The following is a 27,542-nucleotide window of genomic DNA, read 5'->3' on the forward strand; positions in this document are numbered from 1 at the left end:
AGCAGGAGGAATCCCAGGAGCTCCCTTGAGAGCTGGAGAAGCAGCGCATGCCACGGCTCTTTCTTTATTTCCTAGGAGAAATCATTGTTGGAGCCGCGGTTTACTGGAAGTGGACATTCCCGCCCTGCCAAATCCTGTACCTGTCGAGCGGTGTCCCCCGATCATGTCGGGGTCAAACTGATCATTAGAGGGATCATGGGGAACCTCCTTGCGATCATTAGGGTGGGTTGTGGCCTACTGTGTTCCAGTGTGGCTTGGCCCCTGGTAATGTACCAAATGGGGGTGAAACATGGTGTCCGGGGAGAGGTGAACAACCCTTTTGCTGTGACCAGGGGGGGTCTGGGTCAGCATATGCTCCACAGATGGGCACACAGTTCTGAGGATCCATAGATCCAGCTGGGGCCTGTAGGGGTCCATTGTCCTGCAGGGTTTCTTGTAGATGGTTAGATGGAAGAAGGAAGTGTCCGGTTGTGGATGAAGATCAGCGCATGATCGCCAGGGAGGTTAACTGTAGATAGTGTCTATCAGTTCCTCCTGCGGTCCCCCTTACGCCTGACGATGATGTATGGAGTCCTGAGTCCAGCGGTGAAGAGGGCTTTATTTCTAAGGGGGCATAGGTGTATGAATAAGTTCCAGAGGGTGATATCGCTGCTGTTCCAAGATTGTCCCCAAGGCAGCCTAATTAGGAGTTGATGAGTGTTTCTAATTGACCTGTTTTGGTTTTTTTGGTAGTGGTTCAGGAATTAGTGATGTTAAGGCAGCTGCTAGGAATAGTCGGAGCTTTAATACTGGTGGGCCATATTTATGAGGCCAGTTATTGGGAGTGTTAAGAGGTTTAGTGGGATTCGCGGACTCCAATGGGGGTTTGGCTGGGCCCTATGGATTCTGAGTCGGGAGTTGGTCAGGGTGAGTTAGTTACACAGGACAGTATAGAGGTTAAACAACAGAGTGATGCTTTGATAGAAGTGATGGAAAAAAGCTCTAGTGAAAAAGGAAAAGAAGGATGAGCTTGTTGATTTGGACTATAGTGCTAAGAGCAAAAGGTATATATCTGTTTTGAGGGCCCGTTGGGGGCACATTTGAAAAAGAAGGTTAGGGATAAGATTTGGAAGGGAGAGTATGTGGAGACATTATCTTCACTTCCACTGGAAAAATTAAATTTGAATAATTATAATTATAATAATAAATCCAGTGATTCTGGAAAAAGTAAAAGGAAAAGGACGAGGAGGAAAAACATAGGTATGAGATGATTACAAGGATTTTGGTAAGTGTGATTGGTGAAAAAGAACCTAAGCATTGCTTGACTCTTTTTGGCTACGTGGATAACATAGGAGACGCATACAGGGTGTACGGTAGTTTAGCCTGGCTGAGGTACGATGAGCAATTTAGGCAGAAAAAGGGCATGAGGCCTGGTATGTGATGGGATCATAAGGATATTTAGTTACAGATGCGCCTGATGGTTGAGAAGCAGAAGCTACCCTTATGTGGAGGTTTTGGAGAGTACAGCTCAGCAAGTGGGTCATTGATAGCTCAGAAAAAGGGATTTTATTAGCAATTTAATGAGGGACATTGTAAATTTGGGACAGCGTGAAAGTTAAAGCATGAGTAGACTGCCAGGACCCAAACACCACCTTTTCCCCCCTAGAAAGACACCACACAGTTCTTTATAAATTAAATTACTTTTATTTTCACTTATGGAGAGGCATAGGGAAAAAACACTCTCATCTTTTACTTTGGCATAAATTATGGTCGCAGCTTTCAAATTAGGCATTACCAGCCAACACTATGGGGTTTTGGGAAATTTTCCGCCACCGGCCGTCCGGTGCGGGTATTTCACCACCACTTTTCCTACCCCTTCCGCTGCTGCGACTTAACACAGAGACACTCCACAAAACTCATAAAACAAAAGGGAGGGAGGGTGGGAAACAGGTCCGGGTCCAGGAACAAAGAGACCGGAAGCTGGGCAGCGCAGTGACTTATATCCGATCAGATGATACCACAGGAGCCGGGGGGGGGGGGGGGTAGCTGGTGAGTCTTTCCAGGGGAAGAAACCACCTAAAATTAGCATAGGGGGCCCGCAGTCAGGTGGCAGCATCTCAAATTTTGGCTGCAGTGCCCCTCAGACTGCCAGGACCCAAACACCACCTTTTCCCCCTTAGAAAGACACCACACAGTTCTTTATAAATTAAATTACTTTTATTTTTCACTTATGGAGAGGCATAGGGAAAAAACACTCTCATCTTTTACTTTGGCATAAATTATGGTCGCAGCCTTCAAATTAGGCATTACCAGCCAACACCATGGGGTTTTGGGAAATTTTCCGCCACCGGCCGTCCGGTGCGGGTATTTCACCACCACTTTTCCTACCCTTTCTGCCAAGGAGCAGCACAGTGCTAGCAAGCTGCGACCCCCCCAAAAACCACAGTACCTTAGCCATCTCCTCACACATTGCCACTATTAATCCATCCGAAAACCGCATCATGGAAAATGCACCCGCTCCCTCATAAGGACAGCAAAGTTAATACCTTCCAGCTGGCGGTACCACACCAATTTATTTATTTATTTATTTTTTTTTTTTAATTTATATAAATATATATATTTTACACAATCAACTTAGGTAGGCACTGGTTGCCCGTGCACCAAGGACAGCCCCGTAACACATCCTTCCTTGGATACGTTCCAATATGAGCTGAAAATCACCTCTGCCTTGCCCATCTTAAATTAGAAAAATAACAGGAAAAGTTGTACCATCTCTGACCGGATGAGGGTACGAGGCGAAGCGCAGCTAGGTTGCAGTAGACCAATTCTGTGACATCTACTTGTGTCGCCAAGTCAACTGTGAAGGGCGGCTCCACAATCCTGAAAACCTCAGGTCGCACACTCAGCTCAACCAGCTCCCGGCAGCTTCTCCAATCACTTCCAGGCCAATGGAAACCACGGACCAACCGCCAGAGCGAGGATCACCTTTTCCCGCTGCCCAAAAAGTATGGGCATGACCTAATCTTGAAACCTAGGCCGACTTACATCTGAAAAGGAAAACATTGTCAGAAAGGAAAATCTCTCGAAACCATCAAAATTCTCTTAAACAGCAGACCCCCTTTTCCTTGGGGTTGATTTGGCAAAAACTCCCATTTTTTTTTTTTATATATCAATACACAATTCTGGCACGTATGTAATGTTACGCTAGCCTATATGACAGTCAGTAGCCTTTTGCCCTTCTACTAATGACGGTTTATAAAACAAACTCGGTACGGACGTTCCTCAAAATGCATTTGCTTTGCCAAACACATCCCATTGAAACCACGCTCATACACACTTGCCCCAAAGCTTCAGCAGCACTCCAGTTCTGGGGGGGGAAGGGAGGGGTGTTTACATCCCAGGTACTGTGACTAGCGCACCCACAATGACAACCATCACCAATTTACCGCCATGACATTGTCCACCAAATATGGGAAAAATTCTTCCTGGTTAAAAGATGCTCACCGTCATCCCTGTTCGTCTGAGGGCTATCACTAACACCTTAGGCATACCAACCAGAGGTGTGGAAAAAGATCTCAAAAATGTGAGGAAAGACAGGCTTGGCTAGATAGACCTAGGCCTTTCTTCAACCTGTGTGACTAAGCTTTAAGATCAAAACCACAATGGGCGTAACCACCCGACCCGACACCTTATAAGATCGACAAACAGCCAGGAGTATTAGGCCTCCTGACATCCACCCACCTGCCGCTAAACCACTACCCATTCCATACTGTGGGTCCCACTAGGCCTTGGTCGCGCAGGTCCAGTTTCGCAACTAAAGAATTGCAGGGCAAAAATCCCGTCCCAGTCTGCTCACAACAGGAAAAAGTGGTACCCGTTGGAGAAGTAGAATCACTAAATACTGCCGGTTATACATTAGCAAGGGATCGCTTGAAAATCATCATGCTTTTCACCCGCCTGGTAAACCCCCCTCGCTGCATACTTTACTATAGGCCCATCATGTCTGTGTGTTAACGAGAGGCCGGGTCATCGGCCTCCTTTCGATGGGAGTACCATTACGAATTTAAGGAATCAAAAACCCTTTGGACCTGCCAGCGGACGGAGTTAAGGAGAATACCTGGAATTGGAAAATCAATAGGGGGTAAACAATCCTACCACGGCAACTGGATACCTGGTATAACTTTAACCTTTCGTTAACTTATGCGCATTCTAAAAACCGAAAAGCCTAAACAGCCCACTACTGATAAGGAAAGTCGTAAACAGGTGGTTAGACGGGTTTTTCCCCCGGGCTTGGTAACCAACTGATAATACCACTTTTTTTTTTCTTTTTTTAAAAAAAAACGTTGTGTTGAAAGCAAACCCAAACAGCCAGACCTGCTGCTGTTAAATACACCCCCTAGCGATTCAGCCATTACTGCTCTTGAAGCGAATGTAGCCGTTGAAGCTTAAAGAAAAATTCAGCTACACAATCAGTTCCTCCTTTTCAGGTGCCTGATTCCATGTAGCGGAAAATAAAGTTTAATCTTACCGCACCTAGGGTTGGACCAATGTAACGATACCGGGTAACGTGATCCTGCCGCTTAGTCCTACACCGGAAGCCTACGAAAGGCGCCTTGGAAACAATGACAGCAATAGAAATGACCTTAACCGCAAAGCTGAAGTCCACACCTATGGAACCGCAGGCCGAAAGATAAACCTCCATACGATGGGTAAAAGCCGATAAACGCTATTTCCATGCGGCAAAACCTTCCAAAACAAAAGTCAAACCCAAAGGGAGGGGCTTTTCCATAATTTTTTTTTTTTTTTTTATAATTCATAATAGGTGCTTCAAATAATAAAGCTACTTGACACCCTCTATAGTCTAGTATTAGAATGATTGTTGTCTACTACCACATGGGAAAGCACTTGTCAGTTGTGCACACCTGAGACCTAAACTAAAATTGTGTAATTTTTTTTTTATTTTTTTTGAGGCTATTTATGTGGACCTAATTGCTCAGGAAATATTAGCGGGTATAATTATGCACTTACATAAAATGACCATTTTTGCATTTCACCTGTTCATTTTCGTCTGTTGAACTGAAACTCCAACACGAAAATGCACAGAAATACCCTTTGCTATTACCATAAAGTTATCAGTGACGAACATAGCTTACGCCTTGTTAACTACAGCACTAAGTTAGAGTGTATACCAGGGAGAGGTGATCTCCTGTGAGCCCACATAATGTAACCCTCCTATAACTCACTTGACAGGCCACATCTAAAATCTGGGATCCAGTTTCTCAAAATTTTTTTTTTTTTTTTTTTATTCATCAAAAAAGGCGGTGGGGGACATTCTGAGATTAGTCGGTTCAAGAAGACAACTAGATTATTGCGAGGAATGGAGGAGGAGATTCCATTTTTTTTTTCATAAATCGTGTGTGGTCACTATAAAGGACTGGAACATTACTTCCTCCTACTGCAGCTAAATGTGAAGGGTTCTTCACAGCAAAAGCAATCAGACTGCGGAACGCCGACCACAAGAGGCAGCAATGGCAGCCACTATAGCGCCTATCAAGGCGGGTGTATGATTTCCTCAGTACACCTATAGTGTCGGTCAAAAATAACTTAATTAAATAATGTTGAATAGGGAGGAAAACCTGTTGCCTGGTGACATCACGTGACCCCCCCCCCCCCCGGGCGCTTATTCCACCCCGCAATCCCACGTAACGGTACTTGCCATAATGTGCAGAATAAAAAGGGGGCGGCCGGACTCCGGATGTTCCTACCCAATTCCAACAGCACTCCGCTGTCCAGACCAATGTACACCCTGATGCTCATCATCCCGCCGCGGGACCCCACCAGGGGTTAGTCTGAAGAAAAAAGGGGGGTCTAAATTTACATGTGACTCATGCGCCCGGGGCCCCAACGCCCGTACAGTTGGAGTGAGGCCTGACCACACCCCGTAATTCACCCCACTGGCCGGGATACCCAGATGACCCCTAGCTCCTTCATGACTAACAGCTTTTTTTTTTTTTTATTTATAATTTATTTATTCAATTTATTTATTTATTTTATAATTTAATTACTTTATTTTTTTTTTTTAATTTTATTTATTTATTTATTTATTTATTTTAACTTGTCGGGGAGGGGGGTGGGGGGTTGGGGGGATGGGTGGATCCTGCTGACTTCTTCAGACAGCACACAGCCACCAATGCAGCACCTCCAATCCGAGCTGCATCAGAGGCTGTGCCCATCCGCAGCCTGCCCCCACATTCTCTCCGCTCCCCTGTACTGGCTGTGACAGGGCAGCGATGACAGGGCAGCGGAGGGAGCAGGGGCACGGGGTTTTTTATTCACTCAAAAGCCGGCGGTTCCTCCGCTGCAGCGCTTCCACCTGCGCTGCATCAGGGACCACCCGGCTCACAGCCTGCACTCGCCCCCCACCTCTGGCAGAGGCAGGGCAGCGGGTGGCCGGCACCATAACCAAAGAGCGCTTTCGCGCTCTTTTCAAAATGAGGGGCGGGCTCCAGCTGACTGGCGGGCGGGTAGTTCACTCAGAACACCGCTCGCCGGCACACCCAGCTGGAGCCTCAGCAGGGAGGAAGCCGCTCACAACAGCGCTGTGAGTAGGACGCTTCCTCCCTGCTGATGGGGGATTTGCGATGGACGGCGAGCACAGGGCAGTGGAGGGAGCAGGGGCACGGGGTTTTTTATTCACTCAAAAGTCGGCGGTTCCTCCGCTGCAGCGCTTCCACCTGCGCTGCATCAGGGACCGCCCGGCTCACAGCCTGCACTCGCCCCCACCTCTGGCAGAGGGAGGACGGCGGGCGGCCGGCACCATAACCAAAGAGCGCTTTCGCGCTCTTTCGTAAAATGAAAGGCGGGCTCCAGCTGACCGGCGGGCGGGTAGTTCACTCAGAACGCCGCTCGCCGGCACACCTAGCTGGAGCCTCAGCAGGGAGGAAGCCGCTCACAACTAACAGCGCTGTGAGCAAGACGCTTCCTCCCTGCTGATGGGGGATTTGCAATGGACGGTGAGCACAGGGGGACCGGCGGGCGGGTATTTCCCTGAAAACACCGCTCGCCGGCACATGTCACTTTTTCCTCAGCAGAGAGGGAGCCGCTCACAGCTAAAGCACCGTGGGCAAAACTCTCCCTCCCTGCTGATAGCTCTCTTACCGCCTTCCGAAGCGGGTATACGCCACCGGCCGCCCAAACAGGTCCGGGTCCAGGAACAAAGAGACCGGAAGCTGGGCAGCGCAGTGACTTATATCCGATCAGATCATACCACAGGAGCCGGGGGGGGGGTAGCTGGTGAGTCTTTCCAGGGGGAGAAACCACCTAAAATTAGCATAGGGGGCCCGCAGTCAGGTGGCAGCATCTCAAATTTTGGCTGCAGTGCCCCTCATTCTTGTTGCGGGGGCAGCCATAGCCTCGCCAAGTGTTTTAAGCAGTCAAATGGGAAGTCAGCCGAGGGTGTTGGAAAAAGGGAAGACTCCAGTGAGGGTCGCGGCGACGCTTCTGGTTTTAAGAAGGTACCCAGATTCAAAACAGCTGCACTACTTTGGTTTGGTTTTAAAGAAAGCTTTAGAACCAGTTTAATCCTGGGGCTCCTATTTTTCGACTGGGCTATTTGAAGTCAGCAAGGGAGCATCTGAGGGTAGTGAAGGAAAAGCTAAGTAAGGAGGTGGAGCTGTGATGAATGGCAGGTCAGGTAAGGGACCCGCTGTGGCCTAATTTGAGGATTTCCCCTTTGGAAGTTATTCTTAAATGGCAACCTAGTAAATTTCGGCTTATCCATCACTTATCCTACCTGGCTGGGGGACTTGGTTAATGGCGGCATTTCCCCAGAATTGTTGTCCATGTCGTATGTGTCATTTGATAGGGCAATGGATTTAATGCGGAAAATGGAGTCAGGGGTCCTGATGGCGAAATATGTCATTAAGACAGCTTTCTGTTTGCTTCCAGTGAACTCTGACAGTCATCATTTGTTGCGGTATATGTGGGATGGAGAATTTTACATTGATTGTTGTTTACCCATGGGTTTCTCCATCTCGTGCTCTTATTTTGATCTTTTTGTTCTTTTGTTAAGTGGGTAGTAGGCATTCCCTTGATAATTCACTATATGGATGATGTCTTTTGTGTTCGTCTCTTGGTGTGTTTGGTTCTCCTGCTCACATTAAAAAAGGTAGCTTTATCATTTGCCATCCCTTTGGACCGAGATAAGACAGAACGTTCAGCTACAGTTAAGCATTTTCTTGGCATACAGATTGGTACAATAGCAATGTAGTGTATGCTTCCGGAAGATAAACTAGTTGATTTGTGTTTGTCGGTAGCTGCTTTGATGTGGGACAAGAAGGTCTGTTGAACGTAGTACAGTCTTTGCTGGGTTAGTTTAATTTTGCTTGCTATATTATGGGTTGAGTGTTTTCCAAGCCATGGCAGGGAAGTCATCTCCGGCTAACTTTGTTTGTATTTATTGGGAGACCAGTGCCGATCTTTAGGTTTGGGATTAATTTTGGAAAATTTCAATGGTCGTACATTATGGATGGAGAAGGTGGTGTCTAATAGTTATTTGTAGCTTTACAAGGGTGCTACAGTTTCTGGTGAATTTTTGCGTTTGGTACAGTGGCCTGATTCGTGGCAAGCAGTGGGCTTTGTGAGGAACTTGTCTTTGCTTGAAATCTTTACAATTTTGGTGGCACTTGAACTTTGGGGGTCGGAATTTGCTGGCAAAAGTTGTGTTTTCATTGTGACAACTTGTTTGTTGTTCATGCGATTAAATACGCTCTCAGCTAAGTCACCCCTGGTAGTAGCTTATTTGCGTTGCTTGGTTTTACGGTGTTTGGAATGGAATTCGTATGTAGTAGTTACAAGCATTTTTGAAAGGGAGTGCATAGTCCGGACAATAGGAGAGCAGTGGGAATCATCACGTTTCCATTCCTATGTTCACCTTTTTCTGGTGGCTTCTTAAAGAACTGTTTGGGTTTGTAAAATATTCTTTGATGAATACGTGGCAATTGAGTATTAATGTTGTGACTGCTTTGTTTCACTACAGGTGCATGCTCATTTTGGATCCTGGGGCATTCTTACGTGTTCTTGGCTTGTCCTGATGGCCGGCAACTTGAGCGGGCTACTTCCTCGGCATTAATCAAATGGCTCGGATTCCAGGCTATGACTTGTTGGAGGGTTTTACCAGAATTCTCCAACTATTTCAGAGTAGACAGACCACCGAAAGTGCTGGTGTTACGTGTGGGAGGTAATGACATTGGTGTTAGATCTTCACAGGAGTTGATTCGATATATAAAGTTTGACTTATTTAGGTCCTGGACTTCCTATCTGGGGATTATTATTGTCTAGTCAGACATTGTGGTGTGGCTGACACGGAGGTAAGCTAGGTCGGGGGAGCATATTAATAAAGCCAGAATTAATGTTAATAAGGCTTTGGCCCATTTTGTCGCTAGGAATGGTAGCATAGTGGTGAGACAAAAGGAGTTTGAGATACCACCGAAAGAACATTTAAGGTTTGACAGTGTTAATTTTAATGCAATCTGGACTCATTTATGGATGTTGGGTTTGAGGGATGGTATTGAACAAGCCTTGGGGGTTTCTCGGGACCAGACCATGTAAGGTGTCACGTGGCCAGATCTGTAATGGGTGATAGATTTGGTTTAGAGGCTGGTTGATTGGTGATGTCCTTTTGGTGAGCAGCCACTAGTGGGTAATAGTGGATTCTGTTACAGGCCAAGGTAAGATAAGGGGAAAGGTCCTCCAAGAGTAAGGGTATTATTTAAGGGATAAATAATTGCTGACAGGGAAAATTTTTAACCCCTTAACGACTGAGGACGTACCCGTACATCCTAAATCATCAAGGTGTAATCACCTGCGACTAGAGATGAGCGAACCGGTCGTGGTTCAGCTCGAGTTCGGTTCGTTGAACGGAGGTCTCGTTCGAGTTCAGTTCGTCGAACGTTCGACGAACCGAACTCGAACCGCATAGGAAACAATGGCTGGCAATCACAAACACATAAAAACACCTAGAAAACACCCTCAAAGGTATCCAAAAGGTGACAAACAACTCACAACACAACACAAACACATGGGAAAGTGACAAGGACATATACTCATGCGAAAACAAAAGAGCAGGACAAGGAAAAAGAGGAGGAGACACAGATATATGAGTATATGCAAGGAAACGTCGATGCCATTACTGTGCAACTTGAGCCCTGCTCATTTTAGGCTTCCAATCTGGATAAATTGCCTGAGCTTGCCACGTACGCCTTGGGAATCTTGTCGAGTCCTGCAGCCAGCGTTCTCTCGGAACCTGTCTTCAGTGCTGCTGGGGGTCTGCTGGCAGATAAGCACACGTGTCTGTCCACTGAAAATGTGGACATGGCTCTCAGAGGACTTTTCTTCCCCTGGCTCATCCAGGGGAGGTGAAAGGCACGCGTATTTTTGAGAGTGCTTCATGCCAAGCATGTTTTTCTTTTTCAAAAGGGGGGTCAACTGATGCCAGTCAAGTGGGGTGTGTGTGGCCCAATTAGTGGCAACAAGGGAGACTGTGGTTGGAGTCCCCTCGCTGTGTTTGTAAAAGAACCAAGATGAACAAGCCATGGCTCTCAGAGGTCTTTTCTTCCCCTGGGTCATCCAGGGGAGGTGAAAGGCACGCGTATTTTTGAGAGTGCTTCATGCCAAGCATCTTTTTCTTTTTCAAAAGGGGGGTCAACTGATGCCAGTCAAGTGGGGTGTGTGTGGCCCAATTAGTGGCAACGAGGGAGACTGTGGTTGGAGTCCCCTCGCTGTGTTTGTAAAAGAACCAAGATGAACAAGTCATGGCTCTCAGAGGACTTTTCTTCCCCTGGGTCATCCAGGGGAGGTGAAAGGCACGCGTATTTTTGAGAGTGCTTCATGCAAAGCATCTTTTTCTGTTTTAAAAGGGGGGTCAACTGATGCCAGTCAAGTGGGATGTGTGTGGCCCAATTAGTGGCAACGAGGGAGACTGTGGTTGGAGTCCCCTCGCTGTGTTTGTAAAAGAACCAAGATGAACAAGTCATGGCTCTCAGAGGACTTTTCTTCCCCTGGGTCATCCAGGGGAGGTGAAAGGCACGAGTATTTTTGAGAGTGCTTCATGCCAAGCATCTTTTTCTTTTTCAAAAGGGAGGTCAACTGATGCCAGTCAAGTAGGGTGTGTGTGGCCCAATTAGTGGAAACTGTGGGACTGTGGTTGGAGTCCCCTCGCTGTGTTTTACATGATTTTCGAAGGGCATGACATGCCTAAGAGGTTGAGTTTCATCATCTGCAACTTGTTGGCAACAGAAAGGCTGCCTTTACACCCTTTTGAGACCGAGGATTTTTGAGACCTTATGTCCATTGCAGTGCCCCAAGAGCCGATGGCCAGTCGTCACTCCTTCTCCAACAAAGGCGTGCCCGCGCTACCACAGCAGGTCACACACAACCTCACCGATTCCTTGAGAAACTCTGTGTGTGACAGGGTGCATTTCACCACAGATACTTGGACCAGTAAGCATGGACAGGGGAGTTACATGTTGCTGACTGGGCACTGGGTAACTATGGTGAGAGATGGAGAAGGGTTTGCTGTACAAGTCTTGCCGTCCCCACGACTTGTGTGTCAATCCTTCCTCTGTATGTACAAGTTCCTCCACTGCTTCTGCCTCCTCAACCTCGTGTGGGTCCTTCACCTCGGCCCAAACCCTGTGTGGTCAGGCCACCCTTCCTTGTAACTGCGCCCAAGGAATCCCACACACCTCCTTACTATGCTGGCAGCACAGCTCAACAGCATGATGCGGTCGACTCTTTACTTAGAAATGTCTGGGAAATGTGAGTCACACCGCTGAGGAGTTGTGGACGGTAAGCTCTGGAGAGTGAGACCGAGTTTCATCAATGGTTGTCTCCACTCAACCAGCAGCCAGGGAAGGTCGGGTGCGACAATGATGCAAACCAGTCTGCGACCTTTCTTCAGGGCAATGTGACACACGTGCCTTGTATGGCTCACGTGTTGAACCTGGTTGTCCAGCAATTTTTAAAACACTATCCCGGCCTACATGGCCTTCTGCAGAGGGCACGGTGTAACGCCTGCCTGGATTGACACACTCAGATGGGCTGTAAAGGATAGGCTAGAGGCAAGCCACTCACCAAGCTGGACACCCAGAACCCTGAAACCCTTTAACCCCTATACAGTGATTTGGAATTACACAGGGCCCAAGTTGATCAATACCTGTGAAGGCTGCAGTTCCAGAGAATAGTAGTCATGCAGGGTCAAAAACATTAATTGAGGAAGAGGAACAGAATGGGAGGGACAGGACTTAATCAGAAAACAAGCAGAGGTGAAATGCGGATCGGCCAACGAGATACATAAACAGCAAGCAGGAAAAGTAGTCAGGTAACAAGCACACAAAATCATAAAACTGAACTGGGGGTAACAGTAACAAGAGGTTCATAGCTTTGTCTGGCAGTGGTCTGTAGACAGGAGGGGCCTAAAAAAGGGTGTGGTGTCTTCCCATTGGTTGTAGCTGAATGATGGTACTTCATCTGTGAGATACCCACCACCTACATTCAGCCTGTGGTTCTGTATCTGTCAAGGTAACGCAACCCAGTGGGTGACCATAACCTGCGTCCACCTGCGCCGCTGGCATCGACTCCTTTCCCATCATCAGCACTATGCACGAAAGGAACACGTTGTCACCTGGCGACCGGAGTACAAATTGATTGAGTGGACTACGTTGGTGACTTAACAGCCGTGTGCAGCAATGATGCAAACCTGTCTGCGGCCCTTCGGCAGGGCAAAATGACACACGTGCCTTGTATGTCTCACGTGTTGAATCTGATTCTCCAGCAATTTTTAAAATACCATCCCGGCCTACATGGCCTTGTGCAGCGGGCACGCTGCTATGTGCTCACTTTCATCCTTCGCACCCAGCAGCTCAACAACTTTCATCGCTCCTGAAGTCTTAGGGTCTGGCGGTTAAACGCCGGAAATGCGATGTTCCGACACGCAGGAATTGGAAACTGCACATGTTGCAGCGTCTGTGGCAGCACCACAGAGCCCTTCTGAAATATGGTCTGACGTATACCCTGGGCTAACTTGATCCAGAGGTGGTGCAGATCACGCTGCTGGAGTGGTGTCAGATCAAGGACCTATGCACCCTTCTACACAGTTTACAAATGTCGACGAAGATGTTTAGCAATGGCGATGCCATTCTCAGCGTGACAATTCTGGTCATCTACAAGATGGAGCACACTGTAAGCATTATTCGGAGTCAGGTGTTGGTCCAAGAGGAAGGGGAGGAAGTACAGGAGGAGTCATATGCAGAAGGGATAATAAGATCTACAAGGTCCAGACAGTGAGCGCCACCTAGGCGGCAGTCATGGTGTGGGAGAGGGATTAACAAGGGCGCATAGTATCAGCAAAAATTGTTGAGGAAGGTGCAGGAGCCCATGAAGAAATGGAGGACGAACTGGCGATGGGCATGGAAGACTCAGCAGATGAGTGAGAGCTTGCTCACATTTCGGTTGTGCGAGGTTCGGGGGAGAGGGCAGAGGAAGGAGGCACGATTCTCACCTCTCTGCCACCAACACACCAAGGACTTGGTCCTCCTGGATGCACAAGACACATGAGCGCCTTCTTGCTGCACTACCTACAACATGACCCTCGGATTGTACGAATTCGAAGTAATGCTAACTACTGGGTTGCCACACTGTTAGATCCCTGGTACAAGACAAAATTTGGCGAAATAATTCCTGCCATAGAAAGGGACGCACATATACAGGAGTATCTGCAGAAGGTGGTACGGATTCTTAGATCTGCTTTTCCAGTAAACACCAGTGCTGCACAGAGTGAATCTCAATGCTTTGTCATGGATAGGAGGAAATGGTCTTTTACTTGTCCACATCTGAGGGACCGAGGGCTGGCTGCTGTGCTGAGATGGCATTGAGTACGGTGTCCCTGCAGAGTTGCACTTTTGGTCATATACCAAATGAGTTGAAAAAGAACAGATGCTGGTGGAAAGGGGAACGGTTGTGTTGGAAAGGGGAAAAAAGTTTGTGTCCGTGGGTTTGGTGGTTAAGCAAAAGTAACATTTGATGAAGAAACACCATCTGTTACGGTGGGACTGGCAGATTTGGATAAGGTGGTATATACTATGTTACCGCTATATAACGAAAATTAATAAGAAAAGAAAGAGAAAGGTATATATCCCCATCAGCAGTCAATGTCCACCGTGCTCCCAGATGGAAAAGGAGAGGTTGGCAACTGGAAGGTTAGGTGGAGGATACAGATCTGTGTGGCTATGAAACTAATAGTTGCCTGAACCGAGTTAGACGCCACTAGGATCTGGAGACTGGGAGCCCTGTTAGCGTCACAGGGTCCACACGCCCACCCAGCCCAGGAACTTCCTGTTAACATCACAGGGGCCATTGAGAACGCTGACCGTGTGCATTGGGGCCACACCTGTGGACAGCAGGCGCATCAGCAGCAGCAGGCCTGTTAATGCCACTGGGCTGCACAAGCAGGACTTGTAGGACAGGAGCTGGTCTTAACCGTTCTGCGTTACCAACTGTGGTGGCGGCCTGCATCGACGCCCTATCCCTGCCTACCTCTGGCCTAAAGCCGCACCTCCTGAAGACAAAAGCAGAGTGACACGTCATGAGTGGCATAACTAGTGTCCTATTTGGAACCGCAACTTCAATAATGACCTCTTGGCTGCCACGACACAAACACCTCACCAGTCATCGTCTGACCATCAATAATGAGGTGACAAGTCATAGGGGCGGGCCTCTGCAAGCCATTTGGGAGTGGCCTGGCCACATCGTCAGGACACCTGATGCCCTGTGGTCTATATGGGCCCCCCACATCAGGGGCAGTGCCAAAGAGTTCATTACCGGACCTAGTCTCTCATGCAGTAAGTGCCTGAGCATGCTCAGTGGCATGAAATACAGTCTCCGAAAAAAGACTATCAGCTTTAGAATAGTGTCTAGGCAGAACACAGGACCTAGACCCGGCACGGAGTGCAAGTACCTTTGCAAAGAGGCTTTTCGCACTAAGTGTGGGAGCATGCGCTGTATCCCGAAATGAAGACTTAGCCTCAGGAATGGCACAGTCAGGCTGAGCATACTCACTAGGCGAAACACTGTAGTTAGGCTGCGGCTGGGGTAAATCGGCACACGCATGCGCACTAGCTGCCTCTCCACACTTAGACGTGGAGGAGAAATTGCTCTTCGGGTGTGGACTTGGAGATGCTGTCTATGAACAGAAGGAAAAGCTAAAGGAAGCCTCACTTTCTATCCTTCCGAATGATCAAATGCAGCAAGGAATTCCCTGAGTTTGCTATAAAATTAGCGTAGCAAAATGTGCATGAGGGTGTCATGCAGAGGTGCTGCAAATAGATTTGCACCAGTGGGACACTAATGGAAGTCCAACAGCCAGTTCTTGTATGCCACTAAATGGCAGCATTTTTTGCTATCATTATAGCTTATTAAAAACAGAGCAGGAAGGTGTCCTGCACAGGTGCTAGAAATAGCTTGGCACCAGTGGGACAATAATGAAATACATCAGCCAGTTCTTGTATACCACTAAATGGCAGCATTTTTTGCTATCATTATAGCTTATTAAAAACAGAGCAGGAGGGTGTCCTGCACAGGTGCTGCACATAGATTTGCACCAGTGTGGCACTAATGGAGTACAACAGCCACTTGTATGCCACTAAGTTTACTCAATTTTTGGTATTATAATGTCTTAGTAATAATGAGTTTGAGTGTGCAATGCAGGCAGACGTGCTGCAAATATCTTTGCACCAGTGGGACAATACAGAAGTCCAACAGCCACGTTTAGGATGCCACTAAGTTTCCTCAGTGTTTGCTAGTATAATGGCTTAGTAACAATGAGTTTGAGTGTGCAATGCAGGCAGACGTGCTGCAAATATCTTTGCACTAGTGGGACAATACAGAAGTCCAACAGCCACGTTTAGGATGCTACTAAGTTCACTCAGTGTTTGCTAGTATAATGGCTTAGTAACAATGAGTTTGAGTGTGCAAAGGGCAGGAGGGTACAGTGGCAGGGTTGTGGGTCTGGGTAGAGGAAAGGAAGCCTGCCTTTCTATCCCTTCTAATGGGGAAATGCAGCGAGGAAATCCCTGACCTTAGCTACACAGACGCTGTCATCTTGTGTAGCTGTTAAACTCTGTTTTCACGGACCTGTCACCAATCGCTCTGACCCTGCCGGTATTAGCCCTTAAAAGGACTGATAGAAACTTCTATCCCTATTCTGTACAGCGCTGTGTATAGAGCATACACAGCAGTATCGGAGATAGGCGCTGCGCCAGCGGTAACTGACACCAAGGACGCAGAAGGCAGATAATGGCGTGCTGGAGGAAAATGTCCGTTTTTATAATGCAGGGACATGTGACATGGACATCCTATCACACATGCCATTGCTTCTCTGGCTAAAAGTCCACTTAGCTGTGTGTGTGTCTGGGATTGGCTGACATGCTGACCCGCCCCACTACACGCGCGCGCTTAGGGAAGGAAGACAAGGAAAAAAAAAAAAATGGCGATCGCCATTATACAAACAGCAGTGATCTGAATGCGCTGTTCCCGCACACTATACACTGAAATTTCATAATAGTGTGAGTCACAGAGTGACTTACACTATTACAGCGGAAAGCCAGCTAGTAATTAGCTTGTCTTTTTGCTGCTAGAACCGTTCTCAAACGTATCTAGAACTATCGAGCTTTAGCAAAAAGCTCGAGTTCTAGTTCTATCTAGAACAGCCCCCAAAATCACTCGAGCCGCGAACTGGAGAACCTCGAACCGCGAACCATGCTCAACTCTACCTGCGACTGCTTAACCCCTTAAATTGCGCTGTCAAAACGTGACAGCGCTATTTAAATGCCCGGGGCAGGTAATGCGCACTTACCCGCCACCATCGGAGTCCACGTGATGTGAGCACATGGAGCCGATGGTTGCCATAGTAGCACAGGGTCATGTGAGGACTCCTGTGCTATCATGACTCACTTCCTGTAACAGCTGGAAGAGCAGCCACTGTTACAAAAGACAACTATTTCTGGTGATCAGAGCTGTGTAGCTGTAATCAACAGAAATGAATGAGTGATCAGACTGTTGATCCCTATAGCCACCTAAGCAAAATAAAAAGTTTTAAAAATTTTAAAAAAATAAAAACCTAAAAGTTCAAATTACCCCCTTTTGACCCATTGAAAATTAGAGGGTTCAAAAAAATAAAAAATAGACACACATTTGGTATCGCCGAGTTCAGAAACACCCGATCTATCAAAGTATAAAATCAATAAATCTGATCGGTAGACAGTGTAGCAGTAATAAAATTCCAAATGCCAAAAATTATGTTTTTTGATTGCTGCAAATTTTGCACAAAATGTTATAAAAGCGACCAAACTTAGCATCTAAGCAAAAATGGTACTTTTCAAAACGTCAGCTCAAGATGCAAAAAATAAGCAGTCACTGAGCCATAGATCCCAAAAAATGAGAACGTTACGGATTGTGGGAAAATGGTGCAAAAAGTGCACCACTTTTTTTGGACAAACTTCAGAATTTTTTTAATCCCTTAGATAAAAGTAAACCTAAACATGTTTAGTATCTATGAACTCGTACTGACCTGAGGCTTCACACCGACACATCAGTTTTACCATATAGTGAAAACGGTGAATAAAATATCCCAGAATCAATCATGCAATGGCACTTTGTTTTTGCAATTTTTTCGCACTTGGAATTGTTTACCATTTTCCAGTACACTATGTGGTAAATCTAATGGTTTCATTTAAAAGTACAACTTGTCCTTCAAAAAACAAGCGCTCATATGGCAAGATTGACGGAGAAATATGAAAGTTACGGCTCTCGGTAAAAGGGAAGCAAAAAAAAAAATAAAACAAAAAACTGAAAATCGCCCAGGAGTTAAAGTTGAGAGGTTTGCTTCTGGACCAGACCTATCAACTGTTTATTTTCATGTAATATTTATATTGATTAACAATCAAAAAGACTGCTGGAACACCATTACAAATGTGAACAGGGTGCTAGCTAAAAAATACACAATTTATTTAAAGTGAAAGCTGCACATCAAATTTAGAGAAATATGAATAAGCATAACTGCTTCATGATACATATAGCAGTTATGCTTTTTCATATTTCTCTCAATTTGGTGTGCAGCTTACACTTTATATTTATATTGATTGTTATGTGGCTGCCTTTATGTTTTTTTAAAAAAAAATTAATAAAAGGCAGCTATGGCCATTTTACGTACACTAGGTAGGGAAATTGATGTGTAAAAAGTGAAAATTACCAAATCCCTCTTTAAATTGTCTTGACAAAACAGCCAAATTCCTGTGAGATCTAAGCACAAAGCTATATTTACCAACTAACTGCTGTAAAGAATGCTCCGTCCCCCACAGTTGGCAGTTGCCAGAGGAGAAAATCTCACCAGATTTTGAGTTCACCCCAGTAAAATAAAAGCAAAACCTGTGTCTATGTAATACTGGGGACAATTATCTGATATGTTATATACATATACAGTGCCTACAAGTAGTATTCAACCCCCTGCAGATTTAGCAGGTTTGATAAGATGCAAATAAGTTAGAGCCTGCAAACTTCAAACAAGAGCAGGATTTATTAACAGATGCATAAATCTTACAAACCAACAAGTTATGTTGCTCAGTTAAATTTTAATAAATTTTCAACATAAAAGTGTGGGTCAATTATTATTCAACCCCTAGGTTTAATATTTTGTGGAATACCCCTTGTTTGCAATTACAGCTAATAATCATCTTTTATAAGACCTGATCAGGCCGGCACAGGTCTCTGGAGTTATCTTGGCCCACTCTTCCATGCAGATCTTCTCCAAGTTATCTAGGTTCTTTGGGTGTCTCATGTGGAGTTTAATCTTGAGCTCCTTCCACAAGTTTTCAATTGGGTTAAGGTCAGGAGACTGACTAGGCCACTGCAACACCTTGATTTTTTCCCTCTTGAACCAGGCCTTGGTTTTCTTGGCTGTGTGCTTTGGGTCGTTGTCTTGTTGGAAGATGAAATGACCACCCATCTTAAGATCCTTGATGGAGGAGCGGAGGTTCTTGGCCAAAATCTCCAGGTGGGAGCTCCGGAGTGCAATGCAGGTACCTGAATCTAGGCCTGGCATTACTGGAGATTCCTCCGGTAGCCAGTCCGACACTTGGCTCAGTATACATGTGTTTACTGTGATTTTGTAAAAATGCAGCAAAAAAAGCAGTGCGACCGCATTATGTGAGCATAGCCTTAACATGGTAATGGCAACCTAAATATGCATCATCCATCATACTGTTAAAGGAGTTGTCTGGACTAAAATGATAAGACTGACTGCAGACTTATGAATCCTCCCAGCACACGCATTGTGCGGGTCATTCGCAATTCCAGTGAAACCGGCGACTGCTCGCAGCGCACAGTGTGTGCGCTAGGAGGATTCATAAGCCTGCAGACTGACTGCAAACTTATCATTTTAGAACGGACAACCCCTTTAATTTTAATATCTTTTATATTTCTTGTCCCACAAATCTGTGCTTTTCAATGTTTGTATTGTAGGTATCTATTCTTCAGTCCTCATTTAAAGGTCTACAGTGCTGGAAGCTGCTTAAAATGTTCAGTGATGAATGAGGTTAACCTTCTGTGAATCATTAGTAATAGAGGCTCTCACTTTCACTTGTTAGTACAAAATGTCAGACGATCAGTAACATTACAGTAATAACTCCATAGTCTAATGCAGGCAGTAAAGTCTGATTTAGGTCCCCAATTAGCGTCACTTACCATTTTGCAGAACCAGCAATTATCTTTGTGGTCATCCTCCATTTCAATTCGCACTTTTTGGATGGTTCCAAGACTACCATTGATCTCTACTGTGCATATGGATTTGCCCCCGGATAGTGCTCCTTTACCAAATTCGACAGGCTTATAATTTCCATTTTTACAACAAATTGTTAAAGACACAGTAGAATTTTTGACAGGATTGGAAGAATGATCTGTCACCAGAATGACATCGATTGTCCCTGTATAAACAGTTAATACATTTTTGTCATTAATGCCTCATTCCAAAGTTTGGCTAACTGTAAAGAACACATTTACTATATTGATGATAAAACATCTTCCTGCAACAGATAAATGATGACTCATAGCAAATTGCACAGTAATCACATTGTCTCTAAAGAAGTTTCAGTAAAACTTTGTTTCCCTAAATCTTTCTAATTATGTATGTCATGTAGTGCAAGTGTATAAAACTATTAGTCAATCACCGTCTACCCCATTTCCTTCTAAAATCCCGCACTGCAAGTATGCTTAGAAAAATGTTCCTATTCATTTCAATTTAGGATCCTCTTTGCTGTTCATATCCACTTTGCACACCTGGCAATGGGATACTTGTTACTACAGGACCAAATACCTGTATGTTTTATTCCGTCCCTTGTAAATATACTAGACTGATGACTCCTCTTTATTGAGGTAGACAAGCATCAGGAGGGATTTTATTGGGGTTAATGGAAGAAGGACCAGTTCTACACGTGGAAGCTGCTCTTGTACGGGTAGGTGCTACTACATGAGGCACGACATTGTACCATACTTTGCTTTCTTCCTGCCATTTACATCTGTCAGAAATGGGTGAGGCCTAACATTTTTTCTGTGGCATGATTATTATTTGGCACTTTATTTGTTTCATTAAAGGGGTACTACAGAGAGATAAGAAATTCTTCTACTGTCCCTGTCCTTACAACTATGACGATGAAATACACAATGCTGTTTCTGTACCTGTAATTCAGTGTGACACCCGAGGTGCTCTTTGCTGCTCCCCCTCCCTTCTGGGATGTTACATCACACATCAGGGGGCATGGCCTGCTACATGCTGTTGGTATAAACCAGCCCCCTAATAATAGCTGCTTTTCTGCAATTTGAGAAGAGCGGGCATTGTGGTGTGTGGCCTACTCCATGCTATTGGTATAAGCCAGCCCCCTGATAATAACTGCTTCTCTGCAGTCCGAGAACAGTGAGCATGGTGGGGGCATGGCCTACTCCATACTGTTGGTATAAGACAGCCCCCTGATAATAACTGCTTGTCTGCAATTCGAAAACAGCGGGCGTGGTCAGGGCATGGCCTACTCCATACTGTTGGTATAAGCCAGCCCCCTGAAAACACCTGCTTCTCTGAAGTCCGAGACCAAAGGGTGTGGTCATGCCCCCGCCATGCTCTATGACAGAACAGAAGCAGATATTATCATAGGGCTGCCTATTGCTAATAGCATTGCGAAGCCCAAGGCCATGACATGCTCCCTGTTCTCAGACTGCAGAAGAGCAGCTATCATAAGGGGTCTAGCTATACCAACAGCATGGAGCAGGCCATGCCCCCGATGTGTGACGTAATGTGCCAGAAGGGAAGACAGTAGTAGAGAGCAGCTCCAGTGTTACACTAAATTACAGGTACAGAGACAGCACTGTGCATCTCATCTTTCAGTTTATGGGGCAGGGACAGTAGATAGTAGAATTTTTTTTTTTTATTTTCCTGTTAACATATGGCTTGGGCTTAGGCGGGCTTTGCACACTACGATATCGCAAGTCGATGCTGTGATGCCTAGTGCGATAGTCCCCGCCACTGTCGCAGCTGCGATATGTGGTGATAGCTGGCGTAGCGAAAAATTATCGCTATGCCAGCTTCACATGCACACACCTTGCCCTGCGACGTCGCTCTGGCCGGCGACCCGCCTCCTTATTAAGTGGGTGGGCCGTGCGGCGTCATAGCGACGTCACACGGCAGGCGGCCAATAGAAGCGGAGGGGCGGAGATGAGCGGGACGTAAACATCCCGCCCACCTCCTTCCTAACGCATAGCCGACAGGAGCCGCGGTGAAGGAGGTAGGAGATGTTCCTCGCTCCTGCGACTTCACACACAGCAATGTGTGCTGCCGCAGGAACGAGGAACATCGGACCGTCGCAGCAAGGTAATTATGGTTTTCGCCGACGCTACACCGATGATACGATTACGACGCTTTTGCGCTCGTTAATCGTATCATCTAGGCTTTACACACTACGATGTCGAGAGCCACGCCGGAAGTGCGTCACTTTCGACATGACCCCACCGACATCGCACCTGCGATGTCGTAGTGTGCAAAGTACCCCTTACTCCACATTTAACCATGCTTAATTGGGCTAATCTCCATATCTTTTATACATATATTTAATTAAAAGTTATATTTTACAGTGGCATGTAAAACTTTGGGCACCCTTGGTCACAAATACTGTTATTGTGAACAGTTAGTCAAGTTCAAGATACAGTCATATGAAAAAGTTTGGGCACCCCTATTAATGTTAACCTTTTTTCTTTATAACAATTTGGGTTTTTGCAACAGCTATTTCAGTTTCATATATTTAATAACTGATGGACTGAGTAATATTTCTGGATTGAAATGAGGTTTATTGTACTAACAGAAAATGTGCAATCCGCATTTAAACAAAATTTGACCGGTGCAAAAGTATGGGCACCTCAACATAAAAGTGACATTAATATTTTGTAGATCCTCTTTTTGCAAAAATAACAGCCTCTAGTCACTTCCTGTAGCTTTTAATGAGTTCCTGGATCCTGGATGAAGGTATATTTGACCATTCCTGTTTACAAAACAATTCCAGTTCAGTTAAGTTTGATGGTCGCCGAGCATGGACAGCACGCTTCAAATCATCCCACAGATGTTCAATGATATTCAGGTCTGGGGACTGGGATGGCCATTACAGAACATTATAATTGTTCCTCTGCATGAATGCCTGAGTAGATTTGGAGCGGTGTTTTGGATCATTGTCTTGCTGAAATATTCATCCCCTGCGTAACTTCAACTTCGTCACTGATTCTTGCACATTATTGTCAAGAATCTGCTGATACTGAGTTGAATTCATGCGACCCTCAACTTTAACAAGATTCCCAGTGCCAGCATTGGCCACACAGCCCCAAAGCATGATGGAACCTCCACCAAATTTTACTGTGGGTAGCAAGTGCTTTTCTTGGAATGCCGTGTTTTTTTGCCTCCATGCATAACGCCTTTTTGTATGACCAAACAACTCAATCTTTGTTTCATCAGTCTACAGGACCTTCTTCCAAAATGTAACTGGCTTGTCCAAATGTGCTTTTGCATACCTCAGGTCGACTCTGTTTGTGGCGTGCTTGCAGAAACGGCTTCTTTTGCATCACTCTCCCATACAGCTTCTCCTTGTGCAACGTGCGCTGTATTGTTGACAGATGCACATTGACACCATCTGCAGCAAGATGATGCTGCAGATCTTTGGAGGTGGTCTGTGGATTGTCCTTGACTGTTCTCACCATTCTTCTTCTCTGCCGTTCTGATATTTTTCTTGGCCTGCCACTTCTGGGCTTAACAAAAACTGTACCTGTGTTCTTCCATTTCCTTACTATGTTCCTCACAGTGGAAACTGACAGTTTAAATCTCTGAGACAATTTTTTGTATCCTTCCCCTGAACAACTATGTTGAATAATCTTTGTTTTAAGATCATTTGAGAGTTGTTTTGAGGAGCCCATGATGCCACTCTTCATAGGAGATTCAAATAGTAGAACAACTTGCAAGTGGCCACCTTAAATACCTTTTCTCATGATTGGATACACCTGCCTATGAAGTTCAAAGCTCAATAAGGTTACAAAACCAATTTAGTGCTTTAGTAAGTCAGTAAAAAGTAGTTAGGAGTGTTCAAATCAAGAAATTGTTAAGGGTGCCCATACTTTTGCACTGGTCAAATTTTATTTAAATGCGGATTGCACATTTTCTGTTAGTACAAAAAACCTCATTTCAATCCAGAAATATTACTCAGTCCATCAGTTATTAGATATATGAAACTGAAATAGCGGTTGCAAAAACCCAATTTGTTATAAAGAAAAAAGGTTAACATTAATAGGGGTCTCCAAACTTTTTCATATGACTGTAAATCATCTCTAAAAGGTATAAAGTTAAAGATGACACATTCCCTTTGTATTTTAGAGAACTAAAAAAAAAATATTTTCATCTTTTACATTTGAAAAATTACAAAAATTAAAATGGGCTGATTCAAAAGTTTGGGCACCCTTGGAGAGTTGTGTGCTCAGATAACTTTGACCAAGATTTCAGACCTTAATTAGCCTGTTAGGGTTGTGGCTTGTTCACTATCATCGTTACAGAAAATCCAGTTGATGCAAATTTACCAACTTTATAAAAACCCAGCCTTCTTTAACTATGGTCAAAAAACGGCAGCCATGGGTTCTTCTAAGCAGCTGCCTAGCACTCTGAAAATAAAAATGGTGGAGGCCCACAAAGCAGAAGCTAGCAAATCCTTTTACAGTTATCCTTTCATCAGTTAGAAATGTAATGAAGAAATGGTAGTTTACAGGAACAGTGGAGGTCAGAATAAGGTCTGGAAGACCAAGCAACATTTCTGTGAGAGCTGTTAGTAGGATTGCTAGAGAGACAAATCAAAACCCTAGCTTGACTTCAAAAGAACTTCAGGAAGATTTAGCAGACTCTGGAGTATATTATTCTACTGTTCATAGACACCTGCACAAATATGGCCTTCATGGAAGATTCATCAGAATCTTGCATCCTCCCCATAAAATTCAGCATTGGAAGCATGTATAAGAACATCTAACACGCCTGATACATTTTGGAAACAAGTCCTGTAGACAACTGAGTTTAAAATATAACTATTTGGCCATAATGATCAAAGGTATGTGTGGAGAAAAAAGGGCACAGAATTTCAGGAAAAGGATATCTTGCCAACCACTAAGCTTGGGGGTAGATAAATTATGCTTTGGGGTTGTGTTGCAGCCAGTGGCAGGGTGAACATGTCACAGGTAGAGGGAATAATGGATTCAATTAAATTTCAACAAATTCTTGATGCAAATAACACCATCTGTAAAAAGATAAAGCTGAAAAGAGAATGACTTGTACAAACAATTATCCTTAACACAGCTCAAAATCCACAATAGATTACTTCAAAAGGCGCAAGCTGAAGGTTTTACAATAGCCCTCACTGTCCCCTGATCTGAACATTATTGAAAATCTGTGGCTAGATCTCAAAAGATCAGTGCATGCAAGACGACTCAGGAATAGAGATGAGCGAACCGGTCCCGGTTCGGCTCGAGGTCGGTTCGCCGAACGGAGGCCCCGTTCGAGTCCGGTTCGTCGAACGTTCGACGAACCGAACTCGAACCGCATGGGAAACAATGGCAGGCATTCACAAACACATAAAAAACACCTAGAAAACACCCTCAAAGGTGTCCAAAAGGTGACAAACAACTCACAACACAACACAAACACACGGGAAAGTGACAAGGACATATACTCATGCGAAAACAAAAGAGCAGGACAAGGAAAATGAGGAGACACAGATATAGGCATGGCACGCCCTTCTAAAATCATGTAAAACACCGCAAGGTGACTCCAAGCGGAGTCTCCCTTTTTTCCAAAAATTGGGCCCCACACACACCCACCCCTTCAGTGGCAGCACTTGTGCCCCAGTTGTACACTTCACAGCTAGATTTGCATCAAGCACATTCAAAAATACGCCATAATTAACCGTCCCCAGGATGACACCGGGGTAGGTAGCAAAGTCTTTCCTGATCCCAGCTCTGTTCATCTTGGCTCCTTTTAAAAAACACAGCAAGCAAGGGTTACTCCAAGCGGAGTCTCCCTTTTTTCCAAAAATTGGGCCCCACACACACCCACCCCTTCAGTGGCAGCACTTGTGCCCCAGTTGTACACTTCACAGCTAGATTTGCATCAAGCACATTCAAAAATACGCCATAATTAACCGTCCCCAGGATGACACCGGGGTAGGTAGCAAAGTGTTTCCTGATCCCAGCTCTGTTCATCTTGGCTCCTTTTAAAAAACACTGTAAGCAAGGGTTACTCCAAGCGGAGTCTCCCTTTTTTCCAAAAATTGGGCCCCACACACACCCACCCCTTCAGTGGCAGCAGTTGTGCCCCAGTTGTACACTTCACAGCTAGATTTGCATCAAGCACATTCAAAAATACGCCATAATTAACCGTCCCCAGGATGACACCGGGGTAGGTATCAAAGTCTTTCCTGATCCCAGCTCTGTTCATCTTGGCTCCTTTTAAAAAACACAGCAAGCAAGGGTTACTCCAAGCGGAGTCTCCCTTTTTTCCAAAAATTGGGCCCCAAACACACCCACTCCTTCAGTGGCAGCACTTGTGCCCCAGTTGTACACTTCACAGCTAGATTTGCATCAAGCACATTCAAAAATACGCCATAATTAACCGTCCCCAGGATGACACCGGGGTAGGTAGCAAAGTCTTTCCTGATCCCAGCTCTGTTCATCTTGGCTCCTTTTAAGAAACACAGCAAGCAAGGGTTACTCCAAGCGGAGTCTCCCTTTTCTCCAAAAATTGGGCCCCACACACACCCACCCCTTCAGTGGCAGCACTTGTGCCCTAGTTGCAAACAGGATGTTTTGATTTGCATCAAGCACATTCCAAATCCACAAGCATTTACTCTCCCCAGGATGACAGAGGGGTAGTAAATTCCTTCTGGATCCATGACTTGTTCATTTTGATGAACGTCAGTCTGTCCACATTGTCACTGGACAGACGCGTGCGCTTATCTGTCAGCACACACCCAGCAGCACTGAAGACACGTTCAGAGACAACGCTGGCAGCTGGACACGACAAAATCTCCAAGGCGTAACTGGATAGCTCTGGCCATTTTTCTAGATTTGAAGTCCAAAATGAGCAAGGCTCCATTTGCAAAGTCATGGCATCGATGTTCATTTGGAGATACTCCTGTATCATCCTCTCCAGCCGTTGACTATGTGTCAGACTTGTTGTCTCTGGTGGCCTTGCAAAGGAGGGTCTAAAAAAATTATGAAAAGATTCCATAAAATTGCTGTTACCAGCACCAGATACGGTCCTACTGGTACGGGTAGACTGTTGAAGATGACGAGACCGTCCCATGTTTGGCAAGTTACAACTGGGAGAATCACTCCCTGCACCTGCACGGTTGTTTGGTGGAAAAGCCAAGCTAAGATCGAGTAACAGCTTCTGCTGATACTCCTGCATACGTGCGTCCCTTTCTATGGCTGGAATTATGTCACAAAATTTGAACTTGTACCGGGGATCTAATAGTGTGGCAATCCAGTAGTCATCATCACTTCTAATTTTGACAATACGAGGGTCATGTTGGAGGTAGTGCAACAAGAAGGCACTCATGTGTCTTGCGCAGCCATGCGGACCAAGTCCACGCTGTGTTTGTGGCATAGAGGTGCTAACCGTTCTTTCTTCCTCTGACATCTCCCCACAACCTCTTTCAACAGAAATTTGACCAAGGTCTCCCTCATCCGCTGAGTCTTCCATGTCCATGGACAGTTCGTCCTCCATTTCTTCATGTTGTCCTGCACCTTCCTCAACATTTAGCCTGCTACCATGCGCCCTTGTTGATCCCTGTCCCCCATGGTCCCATGCCTGCCGCGTTGGTGATGATGACGTCTGGACCTTGGTAATGTTGTTGTCCCTTGCGCATATGAATCCTCCTGTAGTTCCTCCCCTT

At 45.5% G+C, this 27,542-nt stretch overlaps 1 protein-coding gene across 1 annotated transcript in view; it reads right to left on the minus strand.

Moving 5' to 3' along the window:
• Nucleotides 1-27,542, minus strand: part of RP1 (RP1 axonemal microtubule associated) — a 752,859-nt gene that overhangs the window by 159,738 nt on the left and 565,579 nt on the right. The window contains exon 45 of the mRNA XM_075316343.1: nt 19,774-20,012. Coding sequence (XP_075172458.1) covers nt 19,774-20,012 — 239 coding nt within the window. The remainder of the gene's footprint in view (nt 1-19,773; nt 20,013-27,542) is intronic.

The sequence above is a fragment of the Anomaloglossus baeobatrachus genome, chromosome 6, assembly GCF_048569485.1.
Source record: "Anomaloglossus baeobatrachus isolate aAnoBae1 chromosome 6, aAnoBae1.hap1, whole genome shotgun sequence".
Lineage (NCBI taxonomy): Eukaryota > Metazoa > Chordata > Amphibia > Anura > Aromobatidae > Anomaloglossus > Anomaloglossus baeobatrachus.